Below are 18,135 nucleotides of genomic sequence, written 5' to 3' on the forward strand. Positions count from 1 at the left end.
ACTACAACAATCTAGGGGGAAGGAATACCAGAATTATTACTTTACAAAACAGTGAGATTGACACTGTCAACAGTGGCTGCAAGTTGCCTTACATTACTTGTGGCTCTACCCACCTCATTAGGGATTACAGGTGTGAGTTTATGTATACAGGGTGCTAGTGACATAGTAATGAAAATTGAGGGACAATTGAGACCATGATTCTGAGTTGATGTCAAATGCAATTTTCCGTCGCAAAAGTATGGAATTGAATATAATTAAAAAGACACTAAAATTTTCGTGAATTTTCCGACAGCAAATTTAATTTTATATCCAGTCAGAAATATGGTCTGAATTATCCCCCTCAGTATTTGTTACGGTGTCACTAACACCTATACATACTAGTATGGATACCTGTACGTGGTGTAAGTGAGATCGTAACGAATACTGAAGGGGATGATTCAGTTCATTATTCTGAGTTAATATCAAGAATCACTTTCCATCGCAAAATTATAGAATTGAAAATAAAGAAAAAAAAAAAGCAAAAAATTACATTTTTGCGAGGGAAAATTACACTTAATAATAACTCCGAATCATGATTTTGTTGAGACTTTGAACACCCTGAGTGATCATGTCGGCCTTATAGGTGTAAAATAATGTAAACAGATACCAAACAAAATTATTGTACAAACAAAACATTTATTTTTAATGAATTACAAAAGTTTAAACATAACTTTTTCAATTGACTTAGAGTGGAATACATAAAACGGGGGTTAAAATGGCCACATGGAAACAATTCATCTAAAAAGCAGTATTGCAATTTGACATTCGCGCATATAAAAATAAGTGCGCATAGTCAAGAAATGTCAAATAGTAATATTCCTTTTTTTAAGATGAATTGCTTTGATGTGGCTTTTTAACCCCCCAGAACATAATCTAATACAATCAAATCTTCAAAATTGACATAATTTATAAATAACTACATTTGAATTTATATCCCCAAGTTCATATAGCCTTAACATAATATACATTTTTGTTTGAAAATATCAATATTAATGCAAAGAATTCATAATAAGCTCATTATTTTTGGGACAAAAATCGCAATAGGAAACAGACTTTAAAAACACGTCTAAATTCGACATTGGTGATTGTATAACCACAGTCTTATACCAAATACCATAATTTCAATAATATAATACCTAATTTATAATGGAATATTGATTTTATTTAGATGCTTCTACAAAACGAAAAAGTCATAAATAAATAAGACCATTCTTCCAAGTCTTTATATTTTTTGGTAAGTAAAATAAAATTCAGTCTACCTACATTAAGGCGTAATTTAAAAGCCCATCAAATAAATACAACCTGAACACATTATTGAAGGCGAAAAAATACCCTAACCAAAAATCTGTCAATGATTAGCTAAAAACCCAAATAATTATTCCAGTTCCAGTAGACACCTAATTTTATTTTAAGTTTTATCTAGCTTGACCCCATATACTTGTATGCTTCAAATCTGACCAATCTCTTTTGTAACAATTTATGTTTACTTGGGCGTCGTACGGCTGATGATGTTTACTTACGTCAGCTATTTTATTCTTATCAAATAACAACTGACAACAACTTAAAAAAGTTTTAAGTTAATGAACTTGTTTTGTAAATCGTCTGGTAGATGTAATTTCATTAAATTGAATTCAAAAATAGCCGTTACTGAGATTATTCTTCGGAGGTTAGTGAGTTTATGTATACAGGGTGCTAGTGACATAGTAATGAAAATTGAGGGACAATTGAGACCATGATTCTGAGTTGATGTCAAATGCAATTTTCCGTCGCAAAAGTATGGAATTGAATATAATTAAAAAGACACTAAAATTTTCGTGAATTTTCCGACAGCAAATTTAATTTTATATCCAGTCAGAAATATGGTCTGAATTATCCCCAATTTGACATTCAAGAAAAACTAAGCTAATTTTATACCACCAATAGGTCTATTTGAGAAGCAACTTAAATGGATATGGTGCCTTTATGCTGTATCTTCCCCACTTCGTACATCTTACTTTCTAATACAACCATCACTTCTACACAGGCATTTCTTTATAAGTTTCCCTTTTGGCACTTTAGATCTCTTTACCTTTTTTTTATTAAGATGGGTTTGCTCTTGACTTCATTCTTCCACGAGGAGAAGAAGAGATCTACGTTGGAACGAGCTTCCCCAGAAAATGCCTGTTCACCCGTGATTTAAAGGACCCCAGGTTATAAGATACAGGAAACACCGACGCCTTTGAACAGAATAACGCCATGTTATATTGAAATGCATTAACTACTTGGCCGGACAAATGGGGAGCGCTGAGGGCTCTCATCCGGTATAAAATTTAAGCCAACAGGCCCAGGGTGCCCAGTTGGGCTCGAACCTCGGCTCAGGGCGTCTGAGGGGAAACTGACGATTGTGATATTGAAAACTACAAATATCCGGAAATTTCGCAAAAGTCCGGACATTTATTAATTTACCACATAAAACACCACAAGTTCTTACAAGGTTAGCGGGTGCTAGGATATTATCTCTCAATTTTATACACAGGCAAAGTTGCGAACAAATTAAGAACGTCAAAGTCTGGACGAAAAGCCCAAAGGTCCGGACAAATTCGGGCTGGTGACCCTAACTCTGAGCGACGATAACAAAGAAATATGCAAGAAGTGAAACTTATAAAGCGATCCCCACACTAGTTATCCTACTTAGACTTCTTTATGACTACCTTTGGCTTGAGCTTCACCGCTCTAAGTTTATGCATGTGTCCCATTACGAAGTACATCCCAGGGATTATTAGGAAGAGTAAGTACACTCTAAGGATGGAGGGTAAATGGAACGCGAAGTTCCATTCGTTAGGCATGGAGATGGTGAAGCGCTGTGTCTCTTCGAAGTAAGGAATGTTTCGTAGTATGATGATGGATTCGCAAAGGACGCCTATTGGGTACAGTGGGATCCACAACGTGTAACGGAGCCACGTCAGAATGTAGATTTCCTTCTTATACAGCTGCGATATATAGAAGGGATACCTGTAATTTAAAATGAGATTTATCACAAATAGGGTTTCTACACTGTAAAAATACATACAAACAGTAACATCTTTGATAGCAAATATGTATAACAAATTGAGTGTTGAAAGACGAGATAGTGATACAAAATACAATACAAAAATGCTTTATTGCTCATATTAACACAACACTAAAAACAATTACAAAAGTGACAAAAGAAGCACAATCGGTGGCCTTATTGCTAAATAGCGATAAGATAGGGATCTATCAATCTATTCAGTAAGTGCGAGCCAGACAGACAATCAGCGCGCGCTCCCTTACTCTTTAACAGCTTACGGCCATTTAGACTAAAACGAGGCACAGCGGGGATAAGGTGCGGGGCGGAGTGCTCGTTCTATACATACATAAACTGCCTATATACGTCCCACTGCTGGGCACAGGCCTCCCCTCAATCAACCAGAGGGGGTATGGACCATATTCCACCACGCTGCTCCACTGCGGGTTGGTGGAGGTGTTTTTACGCCTAATAGACGGGACCAACGGCTTAACGTGCCCTCCGAAGCACGGAATCATCTTAATTTTTTTTTTATTTGTCCTTACCAAACAAAGGACAGTCTCACAAAGTGATTTCGACAATGTCCCCACTAGACCACGGAGGCTGTCTATACGTTCTATACGTCATCATCAACATCACCAGCCCAATAAAGTCCCCACTGCTGGGGCACGGGCCTTCCCTATAGATGGATAGGGGGATCGGGCCTTGGTGGTTAATTACGACTGCTAATGCAGCCGGGACCAACGGCTTAACGTGCATTCTGAAGCACGGAGGAGCTCGAGATGAAAACTTCTATACGTAGTACCTATTATTCTATGGTGTAGGTTAGATTTTTGTACGGACCTGACGACCTCTATCATACTCCATACGAGGAACAGATAGAACACGACGGGCTTGGTCTGCATGCGGGGCTCCGCCTCGATCATCACGAACAGCACGAACGCGCGCCCGCTCACCTGCAGGAACGGGATGAAGGCTCCGCCCTGGAGTAATAATACAACACAACATATTGTAATAGACAGAAAAAAATCGCATTGGTTCTTATTTTGTAAATTCAAAAACTGATCCTAATAAATAAAAACAATTGGATAATTATCATAAATAAACTACCATATCTGACATATTTCATATTTTATTGTTACAATTTATTAGTGTTGTGTTTTTTATTTTGTTGTTGTTGTTCAATTGTCAAGATTTAGCAGTAAATAAACAATTCTTAACTCATACATTTTAAATGTAACAGTTGTCAATCATCCGTTTCTTACCTTTCATCGGACAACAAAATGACAGGTATATATAATCAAAACTTAAAATAAATTTAAATGTTTGCAGGAATCACGGCCATTGGAGTCCTAGTCCTAACCTGTTAAGTACAAAACATCCTTACCCTAGTATACCCGAAGAGCGGATGCATAACTTCCATATATTGCATCAACTGTAAGAACTTCATGGCAGACCCGACATGTTCATAAGTATCAATCACAGAGTCATACTCCAACTTGGTATAGCGCACGCCCATCACAGCCAGGATGTAGAAGTACCCCACGAATTGGAACAGGTTGAAGATTATCAGGTACACCTTCTTCAGATCTTCTGTGAACAATTGCCCAGTTAGCAGGGAATGTTGGGGTCGGGAATAAAATACAGGGTGTTAAGTGACAATGTACCGAATACTGAGGAGGATGTTTTAGCTCATGACTCTGACTTAATAGGTCACCGAGCATAGAATTGTAAAAAACAAATAGTCATGAATTTTACGATGGAAAATTCGACTTGATTATGACTCAGAATAATCCCCCTTAGTATTCTGTACGATGTCACTAAAATCCTGTATAATATATTGATTTTTAATGTCGACAGAGCTGTTTCTGATGAGTTATGAATCATTCATTATAGATGGGAAATTCGGTGGAATATAAACTTCACGGTAGTCGATAATAGATCAACTCTAGTTGACTTTTCATTCCTTAACCTGACTTTTTAAAATAGCCATAATTAATTTGTCTTTACTTTAGCTACGTAGTGACGACAGCTACCTACGAATAACCGCAAACAAGGATGGTTTAGTTAGATATCATAGTGAGGAAGACTGATGAAGTGGTTCAGAGGGGTTAAAAAAGTCACACCACAGCAATTCATCTAAAAAGTCATAGGTATTCCAATTTGGCATTTGCACATATAAAAGTAAGTGTGCAATGCTAACAAATGTCATGAATTGCTTAGATGTGGGATTTTTAACACTCCAGAAGTACAACGCGAGGGGATCACTTTCATATAATAACTTTTTACCTTTTCTATAGCCCATTTCTTCTTTATGCAGCCTATCGTACATTCCTGGGTAGTCTCTCATAACGTCACGCTTCTCCTCGTCGCTTTCCTGTCCGTCCTCTGACTTCCACAGGTCGAAGTTTATCTAAAGACAATGGACTCGTAAATCTACATACATTATGTTACATACCACTATTATGGCAACACTTTGAATGAGGGACTTTCCAGGATACTTTCCCCAAAAATAATATAGATGGCGCTGTCGAGATTTAACGTGATAATTACCTATTACTACTTGGGTGCATAATTATTCAAAAATACAATAGAAAGGCAGAAGCATATAGAAAAAAATTGTTGCTTGATATTTCGATCAAATTATGTAGAGAATTATGTTGCTACTTATATTGCTTGTGTACATACTGATCAGAATTATAATGAGTGGGAAATGTGTTGCGCCTGGGTTTAATAACAAGGGTCATCATTTATACCCAAAGATAAAGATAAAAGATGCATATACCTATCTGTTCTCCATGGAATTATAAGGTTAAACGAAGGAAAATCTTTATAGCGCCATCTATTGTTATTGAGGAATATAGCCTGGAAAGTCCCTGGAGTTTAGCCCTCTGTAATGTGATACTTACTGACACAGAGAGACTCGAAACTTTTGAAATGTGGTGTTGGAGGAGGATGAAACAAATAAGGTGAATAAGAAAGGATGAGGAAGCGCTTGAAATTGCGGACAAAAGAGGTAACATGATTGGACGAATTTATTAAAAACATCATGGAGGGGAAGATAGAAAGAATGAGAGGAAGGGGCAGGAAATCAAATCAAATAATTTATTCGCATAGGATTCATGGTTTTGTAAACAGTTGATATGTTTTATGTTCCAAGTATCACATGATCCGCTAGATATAAGCATGCGAAAATTTAGGAGGTAAGTAGGTAGGTACTTAATAAATAAAAAACAAAACACCCACTACTAAAGCACTTACTTACTAAAGAAAGCAAGAAGAGCTTTCATGGAACAAATGTCGTACAGTTATTGGTCGAAGCCTACTGTATAATTCGCGCCGCGCGCTGCGCGGTTTCCGTGCCGCGAAGGCTGTAATGGCAAAACCATACCAGAAGACAAATTTGCAAACACCCTTTTGATGTTATTGGTGGGTAATACACTTTCTAATATAGATAATAAGTTATATCTATCGGTAAACCTGCTGTCAGGGTCATTATTGTCCTGACTGACATGGCTCATGTAACAACTACATATTTATTACAGTAAGTAGTTACAGTAGTAGTTTTATTTATATGTAACAAAACAAGCATAAAACAAACACAGTAAAAACTAGACTGCTTTAATAGGAACAACCTTGCCCTCTGTATGTGAACTTTCATAATAAGAGTCATATTAAAATTGATGTCTCTATAGTTATAAAATAAATATAAGTATCGCAACATCATAATTATTGTTACTTATTGAGTCTGTATTAAAAACAAAGATAATAAAAAAATATGATTAGCTCAATTATCTACCCACATAGTAGGTTACTAACAAAGATAACTTGTGATTAATTATCATTCCTAATTATTAAAGAAAAATCATAACATTTATTATGTATGTGCTTAAGATCACTTAATGTGTTTTATGATCAAATATGTTTTATGACTGCAGCATACAAACAATTATTTTTCTTATTAATTATATTAAAATATTATGTCGCAAGAAAATAATATTATAGTCTCTATTTTGTTGCAATAGATAATTTTCATTATAATGGTAATTTATATTTGGTAAGCAACACAGATATAAGGCTATCTCCTTCCCTGTTTGCTGGAAGAAATTAGATAAAATAAGCTGGACCTGTCTGTTGTGTTTATAATCTATTTGTCTTTATGTCTTGTCCTGTGTTCAACAGACTGAAATAAATAAAATAACTGAATAGACTATTTTATAACTCACACAAATATTAAAAAGTATTTTTTCTATTGAATTTGGTTAGAAATACTTTCTGTGTGAAGTTATCATTAATAAAAATGGTCAGCCTAGGTCAAGGTAGAAAATAGGTGAAAAAGAAAAATGTGATTGATTTTTGATTAACTTAGACTGGCTTCTATTTCTAGATTACCATTACAATCTTATTCATTTTTGAGCCAGTGAAATACCCCATTGTAAAAGTGAAATAAGCAGCATACCTTCAACCAGGCGGGTTTCTGTGGCTGGGCAGTGAGCCGGGGCCACCAGCTGGGCTTCTCTTTCTGCAGTACAATCTCCACTCGGTTCTCAAACACCTTTACTGTGGTTGGTCCCCCATCTTCATCATTCTAGAAAATGATAATGTTTAATCATTAATTCTTATACCTAAGGATATATGTAATTTATGTACTTAATGATTAAATTTATTAATTCATTTAAATTTTCTTTAATTCCATTCTTGGTTCACAATCAGATACATAAATAACATTAACCATGCATGACTTATTAAAGCATCTCAATATTTTATTTGTGGGAAGGATAGGGTTTTTAATTCTTATTACAGATAATACTGAAATACCTCATTACCAATTTAGTTAAATATCACTATTAAAGAAAAGATAGTGTTCACTAGCTCTAGTTAAGTATCTTTCTATTTGAACCCAATGCTGTGCAAATGCCTCCCTTTGATTCTTCCACTCTTCTCGACTCTGCGCGATTTCCAGTCACAAAAAAATATAAAGAACCGGCATGTATCAAACAAAATGTTATTTCCACTAACTTACTGTTTTCACACTGGAATATAAATCTAGGTGGAACTCGTACGGGCTCTGTCCATGGGCGCCAATACCCTGGGCAGCGAACTTCACACTATTTTCCAGAACTTTCACAGCCGGTCCCACAACATTCTTCAAGTCTATCTTCAGGCTTACGGCACTCTCAGTCTGCGCCCAGTATACAAATGGACTTGGAACAATCATTGCAGTTCACAGTTTCTCATTCAAAGCACAAAGGTTAATTGTTAAAACACAAATAATAGTTATGTTAGACTATGCAAGCAACGTTCTTTTTACACCACAAACAGTAATGTAGGTACATGAAACCATTAAAACCTCTTCCGTGGTTAACTGACTGATATATTTTACGATTTTACGTTTTTGACAAGAGAAAATATGTTCGGATTTCGGAACAAGGTTCGGAATCGGAAACATTCGAATTCGAACGGAAACAACGAGCGAGATGAAACGAAACGCTTTCGATTAGGTATTCGATTATCCTTTCTCTAAGTCCTATCCCATCTTCAATTCAATCCGTTATTTTATGTTGTGTCTAGATTTGATTTTTTTTTATATGTACACCTGTAGGCTCTGCACCAAATTAGTCTGTGCTCTGCACGGAAACCGCGCCGCGCGCGGCGCGAATTATATCGAGGCCTTCGACCAATAGCCGTTTGATGTACATCTACGTAGATAGCATATGTATCGTTTATTGGTCGAAGCGCGCGACGCGGCGCGGTTGTCATGCAGACCCGGCTTGTCTGCAGAGGCAAAGGTCCGAGTCCGTGTTGTACTAGCTAGTTAGTATACCTATCCCTCAAAGAAAGACGAGAAAACGAAAACTATGAAATAGCTATTATTTATTCGTAGGAAATACAATAGGAAATAGCATTGAAAACAAAGAATTTATTTTTAATGCTAGTAACTCTGAAATGAATAGTGACGAGCGAGACATTGTGTTCAAATTGTGATCGACCAATCGACAATTGGTACCTATCGATATAATTGAATAGAATTTCATTCTGCCTAAACAGAATGAGAGACTAACTCAAATGGGATGATTTCTTATTTTCTCATTTCCTCGGGTACTCTAATGTCAAACAAAAACATTTAACAATTTAAGGAATATCATTTCGGATATGTATAAATTGCAATGGGTAATATTTTAGTCAAAATCCAGGTCAAAAGAAATCGAAACGTAAACATCGATTTAGTCAAACAAATTGTGTGGAGCGTCACTACAAGTTTCAGTTTTTTTTACATCTGTCAAAAAGCCGTTCGTATGCTCTATTGATGGGTGTCGAATTTCTGTAAAAAATATATTTTGTCGGCTTTCTTTGTGGTTTAACATCTTTCCCGTCAACTGAAAATGGTTTAATTACAATCCTGTGCTAAAAATTAACTTTTTTGACTGTGCGGTGACTATCGTAAAGTTGTAAACAAATCCAAAATGTCCGTTCCCAGCACTGGATTGAGCAAGTTGAAGAAGAAACACATTCGTGTGAAACATCAAAAAGTGAAATTGTTCCGTGCTAATGAACCGTTACTGTCCGTTTTTATGTGGGGTGTGAATCACACGGTAAATACATTAAGTTTTGATATGCACGCTACTGGAATCGTATAGTAAACCCGCGGGGCTCTAATAGGATTTGAACTGATCATTACTGGGTGTCTCGCAATAGCATTATGTCATTTCCTTTACGACTGGATTGTTGTGGTTTTGCACTGTTTACTTGTTGAATTAGCGCTATCTGTATATTGCTGACTGGTTATTTGGGGGTCCTGGCACACATTCAATTCGTATTGTTTTTATTGCCTTGACATTGAATTATAAATAGTAAACACGTTTTATATTAACGTGGGGCGACACACTTGCCAACTTGTTGATATATGATTTAAGCCTATAATTTGGAGTGGGGTAAATTGCCATGTGGTTGGGTCTGTAATCATAATCACATGTATTTCTTTTCAGATAAACGAGCTAAGTCATGTCTCTATACCAGTCATGCTGCTGCCTGATGATTTCAGAGCTTACTCCAAGCTCAAAGTTGATAACCACTTATTTAACAAGTAAGGAATTATACTGTCTCTGTTTACATAGATAATACCATTTATCTTCAGGTTGGGTAAACGGATCCTGTGAAAGAGGGAGGGGTGATGATGGTGACTTATTTTATTGTTGAGATAGGCACACACATGTCGTAAACAACATAACTACAGCTTATTGTTTTTATTATAATATAATCTTTTGGAAATATTAATCTTATATGTATAGGTTAAAAGCATGTTGCACACTTCAACATAAAGCCTGCAATGTTAATCTGTACATGAACCCTAGGATTAAACAGAGCAACAATCCTATGGCTTCCTGAACACTAGCATAAATGAGGTAAATAATAAGGTATGATTTAATTTTCCCCACAAGAAAATATGACTAGTTGATAGGTATTTTATAGTATCCTCAATAACTATGAATTGTCTCTTTTGGACTTTGCTAGGCTAGTAACTATTAGCTTAATAAGGTCTAAAAGAGAACTCAACAAAGATAATGAAACTAAAAGTAATAATGTTTTATCATTATCCTACTTCTGCCAATCATAGGGCTCTGGTTTAAACATAGTACTATACTGAAGCTGCTATGAAAGTGTACAAATTAGCTAGATTTGGTTTAATACAATTTTAACTTTAACTTGACAGTGTTAGAAAAGTTATATCCTTGTTTTATAGTTCAATAAAAATTGTTTTAATACATTCATAACTAAAAATAAATAAGTTCTCTACATAAACTTACAACTAAGTACTAACAGTTTCTTACTAAGTACCAACTAATGTTTCGCATGATTGTATCTAGCGAATTCTGTGATATTTAAACCTACTTAGAAAATTAAACCTACTGTTGACAAAACCATTAATCCTTCACAAATAAATGATTCATTTAAATCGAATCTGTAATTTCTATTAGGTGAAGTCTTGGTAGCCCAGTTGGAGAACGCTTGACTCCCACGTTGAGGTTGCAGGTACGAATCCCAGCACAGGCGTAAACCAATGATTTTCGAACTTATTTCGAATTCATGTTTGGATTGTAAATGATTATCACATGCTTAACGGTGACGGGATACATCGTGAGGAAACCGACATTCCCGAGAAATGCGTTTCACTGTGATCTAACCTATATTGGGCTGGTTTTCCTTTTGGGTTGGAAGGCCAGACAGGCAAGTCACTTCTGTAAAAAACTGGACCTGTCAAATCTGCAGGTTAGGTAACCTGACCTGAAAAATAATGCACCTAAGTATTTATTGCAGGGCAGAAATTTAGCTAAACTTAATGGCAGTCTATAATATAGAGTAGATATTACCATTCACTGACAGGAGTCCCAGTACGGCTTTGAAATAGACTACTCTGGGCGCCATCCCACTCGCGTCAGACAGAGTACTGCGGGGCGGAATGCAAGAGGGAAACCACTGCCCTATTTTTCCCTAAAAAGTAGCATGCTACACCGACAGGAGTGTGGCTCCTAAATTTGTGATGATGATTACCGTTAGTAAACCTATAATAATATAATCAGTTACTTTTAAAACAAAAAGTAGTAATAATTTTATTTGTATGTTTCTAAAATACTATACTAACACACTTCAGTAAAATGATTGTTATGCAAAACATTTCGAAATACTAGGTACATTAAAAAAGTATTTTATTTTTCTGATAAGAAATAAAACTAATGTTATTTTCAAAGTCAGGTAAGATGGTGAAAGAAAGTAAAATCAACTCAAAGTCATGTATCACTTCAAGTTTAAATATGATTTGACTGATTTCAATGGTATTTGAACCTGTTGCACAGTTCAGGAGGGTTAAAAGCAATTCATCTGAAAAGGCAATATTGCTATTTGACATTTGTTTGCATTGCGCACTTACTTTTATATGTGCAAATGTCAAATTATTTTGCTTTTTTAACCCCTCATGTTTATGGAGGTCTGTAGAGGAGTAAAACAAAGATTTTTTGTAAATTGTTTCTATCTCTTACAACAATATAGACACAACTTTATACATACTAATCAGGAAAATGAAGGCACAATAACAGTAAACTGAGGAGAGATAAATGTAAACCTATCTGTCATTAAGTAATTACGAGTAATTAAATCAGTCCCATCAAGCTTGATTAGTCTTGATTGCAGCAACGGATCTGTCGTCATCTGAGTAACGGACAAATTTTTTATCGTGTGGGTTGTTTGGTGGATAACCAACTTCAGCAACCCTGGTGTTACGGTTATTATTGGGCCATAGGCCCCTGACATGGCTTAAGTAACGACTACGTACTTACATTCGTAAGTAGCAACCGGCTTAACGTGCCTTTCGAATCATGGATCATCTTACTTTCGGACAATCGGATGATCAGTCTGTAATATCCTAATCAAACTAAGGATCACAAAGTTTTTTTTTGTGATATGTCCCCACCGGGGTTTCGGAGGTCGTTACCCTCATACCGTCATATTATCTATCATACCTACTACTTCATGAGTTGGTTTCTTCTGTAGTTTGTTACATGATTGTTACATGAGCCATGTCAGTGGCCTATGGCTGCTCAATAGCAACCCTGACGCCAGGTAACTTTTAGTATATTGTTTATGTGATAGGCAATAGGTATATTAAAAGTTACTGAACTATTATATTTAATAGCTTTGATAGTAAATGAAGGAAAAAAGGGTTTAAGATTATTTTTAATACTTTTTTAATGTTTACTATGTATGCTGTTAATTATGTTAGCAGATAAAAAAGTAAACATTATTCGTTATTTTCATTTCATTTCAAACGTTATATTATATTGGTCGAACATGTTTAGATCTTATATGATAATCTCAATCAGGGGAGGCCTGTGCCCAGCAGTGGGACGTAAATAGGCTGTTTATGTATGTATGATAATCTCGTGCTCAGCAGTGAAGGCAAACATCGTGACGTTTATTAAAAAGTAGCAGATTTGACTATTTGGAAAATAGCCTATAATAAATAAGCCTTGTACCGTTTGGGAAAGTGTTAAGGCTCAACACCTTATTAAAACATGCAATCTCTGTTCTGAAGTTCTGATGAAGATAGATTGAATATAACCACCAAACTATACCATCCAAACCATACCATACCACATACCTCGACCATGACTTTCTGGAGGTGGAAGCCTGGAGTCCTAAAACCCAGGGTATCCTAGTTTAGGCTCCAGCTTCTACAATTAATATTACCATGTACTTTTGTAGACAAAATAAAGATTTTACTTACTTATTACTTTTTATTTGCAGAGAAAACATGCCATCCCATTTCAAGGTGAAGGAGTACTGTCCACTTGTGTTCAGAAACCTGCGCGAGCGCTTCGGAATCGACGACCTGGACTACAAAGAGTCACTCACAAGGTAAACTGAACGTTATATTTGTTTATAATGTCTTTTGCATCATACTTTTTAATGATATATTTTCTGTTGCATTCTTTTTTGAATTTCTCGGAATTAACTACTCATGAATAATTTATCCTTGGTCGTACTCCTAAGCGACCCATTGCCATAAAAAAAAAAATAAAAAAATATCCTAGTACCCACGAAGAAATAATGGTGCCGATTCCAGTACACTCCATCTAAGTTTATTTTAAGTTATACGTGTAATTTTCTTATCCACCAAAGGGACATAAATCGACAGGCATAAAGTTTATGGAAAACACATATTACCCAATAACTCGACTGAATTAAGTTGACAGTACACGTCACACTGATTGCATATAAGCGAGATGCCTATTTATACAATGTTTTAAGTTTACGCGGTTATTATCATAATTAAAACACATAATAACGGGTTCTTACCGCGTTTGAAATAGGGATATGAACCCGTTATTATGTGTTTTAATTGAGATGCCTATTTTTTCGCCGGGGTTATTCATTCATTTTAAAATTAACAGTTGTCAATCAACCGTCCCTTTCCTTTTCGGCGGATAAGAAAATGACGGGTATAACTTAAAATTAGGAGGTGTCTGCAGGAATCGGGGCCAATTAAGGACCCATTTAAATCAGAAATCAGAAAGGACTGATTTAGTAATCTCCGTAGTAGTAGTTAATGCCTTATGCGACAAATCCACAAATAAAGTTACGTAAAAAAAGAAGATGTTACAATTGATATCTATTTTCAAGTGTTTGCCTAAAACTTCGCCTAATAATCAATAAAGTTCTATTCACTAGTACTTGTACACTAGCGAGCGAATTTCGAACGAAAATATAACTTGTAGGTAAAAAAATAAATACCCGCGAGGGCATTATGAAAACTTGTAAAACCTTTGTCAAAATATTTCTTCCAATAAGTGCGTGCGCACTAAATTGTAGCACAAGCACAACAAATGAAGATAATAAAATTCCTGTCACGTCCAATACAGTTTCATTAAAACGAATATTAGTGACGTGTTAAGGTGGGTCCTCACTAGTGTTATGTGGCGTAATGCAACATTCGGCCTCCGTGGTCCAGTGGTTGAGCGTTGTGCTCACGATCCGGAGGTCCCGGGTTCGAATCCCGGTGGGGACAAATCACAAAAAAATCACTTTGTGATCCCTAGTTTGGTTAGGACATTACAGGCTGATCACCTGATTTTCCGAAAGTAAGATGATCCGTGCTTCGGAAGGCACGTTAAGCCGTTGGTCCCGGTTATTACTTACTGATGTAAATAAAGTACGTAGTCGTTACCTGAGTCATGTCAGGGGCCTATGACGGCTCAGTAGTAACCCTGACACCAGGGTTGATGGGGTTGGTAATTGACCTCACAATCTACACGATAGAAGATGTAACATTCGCAGCGAGCATGATAGGTAATGCCGTGTGTTAAAATCCGTTTTGTTGCTCGCTGTGAGCGCCTTGATTCCCCGTACTGACTGCACGAACGCTCGCTGTGTAAGTTGTGTTTTGGCGCCTCGTAACACCAGTCAGTACCCACCTTTAAACTTGTATAAGGATCTAAATATAACGTGTTTGACCTTGATAAGGTATGTCAAACTAACGAGATTCCTGTGAACAACAAAAGAATTAGCGCAGACATTTCTTAATTTATTATATTGATTGTGTTGTACACAAAAACCATACAACCATCCTCGTAAGCCCATATCTAAATTATTTAATATAGCCCGTTACCGTATTAATCTGGGTCTACACTATCCTATTGCCAGGATGTGTGCGACGTTCAACGAAGTTAATGACAAATTGCCACACATCGATATTTTTAACGATTCTCCTCGATGCTACAAAAGTAAAGTCCTAAATCACTTTGGTTGTCGTTATAAGCGTTAAACAGCATATACATTTATATTTTTTTTTATTGTTCATAAAAAATGTGAATGTATATATGTATATTTATAGTTTAGTATTAATATATTATAGTTTGTTCATTTCCATTTACGGTGAATGCTGTGTACGCATATATACCAAGTCTTTCTATTTATAATGCTGTCTGTAAAAGTCCCATATGTATTGTTGTATGTGTACCTAAATAAATAAACATAATATGTACAATTGTACATATTTCATATTTCAAATGTATAAATGTCCAATAAAGTTTGGTTAAAGAGTGTAACTTGGAGTGCGTGCAATCGTTTGTTCAGGGGGGTTAAAATGGCCACATCCAGCCAATTCATCTAAGAAAGCAATGTTGCAATTTGACATTTGCGCATATACAAAAAAAATACAAATAGCATTATTGCTTTCTTAGATGAATTGCTTCGATGTGGCCATTTTAACCCCCCCCAGCCAATAAAGTATGCGTGTTTCCTATCCGTCCGACTGGGCGGCGGTACAATCGATGCAATCGGATTTTAGATATTAGTATTTTTTTTTGTTGAAGGAATCCAACAGTATAGGCCGTTCGTAGAAAAACGTCAAAAAAATTATCCTGAAAAGAATTAACAGAGAGGGAAAAATTTCGAACATACAAATTCCACCCGCATTCTGCAACATAAACCATTATCAACCAAGTATGATGCAACTGGCATTCGCTATCTATTTTGTTATACCATTCATTATTGGATTTATCATGACAGATATATCTTTAGATATTATATTGCCTTGACATTGAGCGATAATTTTAGTACGAAGTGCTATTTTGAGTATAACTGTTTCATACCAGGTGTTTTGAATCTAATAGTGCTAAGTATGGTGGTTGTACTATAGTCTTTAGCGCTGTTAAGTACCATTATTCGACTATTTAGCGCTATAAACGCATCTTGTTCCTACTTAAATTTGGTCTGATGTTAGAGTACAACGTATGTGGTATTGGCCCCGATTCCTGCAGACACCTAATTTTATTTTAAGTTATACCTGTCATTTTGTTATCCGCCGAAAAGGATAGGGACGGATGATTGACAACTGTTAATTTTAAAATTAATGCCCGGTTGAATCAAATAGGTATCTCGCTGGTATGCAAACCGTTTGACGTGTGCTGTCAACTTAATTCTGTAGGGTGTGTTCCATAATTTTTATGCCTCGATTACCCGTCCTTTTCCTTTTCGGCGGGTAAGAAAATGACAGGTATAACTTAAAATAAAATTAGATGGTGTACAGGAATCAGCACCATCAAGTACTTTAAAGTCTTTATAAAGTTGCAGTATTCGTATATTATTCTTACATGATGCCGAGCCGCGGCCGCTCACGCGTGTGCTAACGAATAATAATGAATATAGTATATTTATTTTTTCTTTTCATATATCAGCATATTTATTTGTATTTACGTTTATTCTTCATAATTTGGCCTGCATCCCCTCCCGTCCTATGGTCCTTAGGTTTAGAAAGCCAGATAACTACCTATGCTCGCGGGTGCAGAAGAGGTTTACCAGTAACCTGAGGCGGTCGGCCACCGTCCCTACCGGGGTGGGCAGCGTGAAAAGCGACCACCACGACAGCATATTCCACGACGCGAGCGCGTTTGTCAAACGCGGCCTGACGATCAAACGGCTGAGGTCAGCGGACTTTTACTAAGCAGCTGTACGATTTTTTCTTTTTATTTTCTTTAACAGTATGTAGTGTGCCTTCCGAACTGACACGGCAATCATCCCACACAAGCTGTACATGTGGCAGTCATTACCTTCTAACCGCTTGGGAAGTCGAGAGGTTCCCCGAATCGTTCAGAGGAAACTGTTTTGTTTGAATTTTTTGATTTTTTCAGTGTGACCGTGTTTTCTCGAGTTTCATGTATTTTTCACAGATTTCCATAACCATCTCAGATGGTGGATTGTTACTAAACTGTACATTAAAGCAAGCTCGCAAAATTGACTGGACGAATTTTTGAGTACCATGATGTGACGTGGTGCATACGTCATGACCCCAGTTCACACATGAGACCCTTGATTAGTGGACCCTGACCTCACATTACGATCCTTAACCCCTCCACTACACGTCATCCCACTTGTATATGTATCCTTGATTTAATATAGTATTTTTTTTGTGACCTATCACTAACACAGTGCACAATATATGCCGTGAACACATATTTGTGCACTTTCACATGGTAAGTATTCGAAATTAAGAACACCAGCAAAGCTTTAACACGATATTTTTGACGTCCTCGTCTCAGAATGTCACATTGAAACAATTCATCTATGAAGCAATATCGCAATTTGACATTTACGCATATAGAAGTAAGTGCGGGATGCCAAATAGCAATATTGCTTTATTAGGCGAATCGCTTCAATGTCGCCCTTTTGTCCCCCTGATGTGAGTTCGTAGTCGTTACATGAGCCATGTCAGGGGCTTTTTGCTACTCAATATTAACCCTGACTCCACATATCTGGTTATTGACGGTTGTCGTCTGGTTGATGAAGCCGGTCATCCGCCTAAGTCTGGATAACATTGAAGGATGGGCAATAAACATATACTAAACTTCTTTCAATAAATAGGTCTTTAGACTTTCGATGTCTTATAATCCCAAATGTATGACACACTCTATAAAGGCTTTTTTCCACATGTCGATTAAAACTACGCGTCCGTTTCGGCATCAGAGCAAAAAGTAGTAAGTATTGATATTCTCTTTGATCGGAGCTCGTCTAATGAACCG

The 18,135-nt window shown here is 36.4% G+C and overlaps 2 protein-coding genes across 6 annotated transcripts in view; one reads left to right on the top strand and one right to left on the bottom strand.

Annotated features, from left to right (window-relative positions):
• Nucleotides 1-655: 655 nt before the first annotated feature.
• LOC126370582 (very-long-chain (3R)-3-hydroxyacyl-CoA dehydratase) lies at nt 656-8,595 on the bottom strand. 2 transcript variants are annotated; one of them, XM_050015529.1, is made up of 6 exons: nt 8,088-8,595; nt 7,524-7,652; nt 5,354-5,477; nt 4,452-4,654; nt 3,908-4,047; nt 656-3,030 (listed from the first exon to the last, which is right to left on the bottom strand). In XM_050015529.1, the coding sequence occupies exons 1-6, from the start codon at nt 8,280-8,282 to the stop codon at nt 2,706-2,708; spliced, it is 1,116 nt and encodes a 371-aa protein (XP_049871486.1). In that variant the 5' UTR covers nt 8,283-8,595; the 3' UTR covers nt 656-2,705. The 2 variants fall into 2 exon arrangements, with proteins under 2 accessions (XP_049871486.1, XP_049871485.1); XM_050015528.1 differs by having other exon boundaries at nt 4,452-4,657; nt 8,088-8,594.
• A 724-nt stretch (nt 8,596-9,319) lies between these two features.
• LOC126370560 (phosphatidylinositol 5-phosphate 4-kinase type-2 alpha) overlaps nt 9,320-18,135 on the top strand; it is a 242,422-nt gene continuing 233,606 nt past the window's right edge. For 3 of the 4 annotated variants that reach the window (XR_007566894.1, XM_050015473.1, XM_050015474.1), the window contains exons 1-4: nt 9,320-9,657; nt 10,051-10,148; nt 13,364-13,474; nt 16,865-17,041. Coding sequence is in view for 3 of the 4 variants with exons in the window: in XM_050015473.1 (XP_049871430.1) it covers nt 9,529-9,657; nt 10,051-10,148; nt 13,364-13,474; nt 16,865-17,041 (515 nt within the window). In the remaining variant the exon portion in view is untranslated. The remainder of the gene's footprint in view (nt 9,658-10,050; nt 10,149-13,363; nt 13,475-16,864; nt 17,042-18,135) is intronic. The other variant, XM_050015475.1, reaches the window with a different exon arrangement.

The sequence above is a fragment of the Pectinophora gossypiella genome, chromosome 11 (assembly GCF_024362695.1).
Source record: "Pectinophora gossypiella chromosome 11, ilPecGoss1.1, whole genome shotgun sequence".
Taxonomy (NCBI): domain Eukaryota; kingdom Metazoa; phylum Arthropoda; class Insecta; order Lepidoptera; family Gelechiidae; genus Pectinophora; species Pectinophora gossypiella.

Excerpts from the sequence above, each read along its gene's own strand:
- LOC126370582 (XM_050015528.1), bottom strand. The coding sequence starts at position 8,282 with ATGATTGTTCCAAGTCCATTTGTATACTGGGCGCAGACTGAGAGTGCC. Across the intron at positions 5,478-7,523 it reads AGAAACCCGCCTGGTTGAAG|ATAAACTTCGACCTGTGGAA; the intron begins GTATGCTGCTTA and ends CATTGTCTTTAG. Across the intron at positions 3,031-3,907 it reads AGTATGATAGAGGTCGTCAG|GTATCCCTTCTATATATCGC; the intron begins GTCCGTACAAAA and ends TTTAAATTACAG.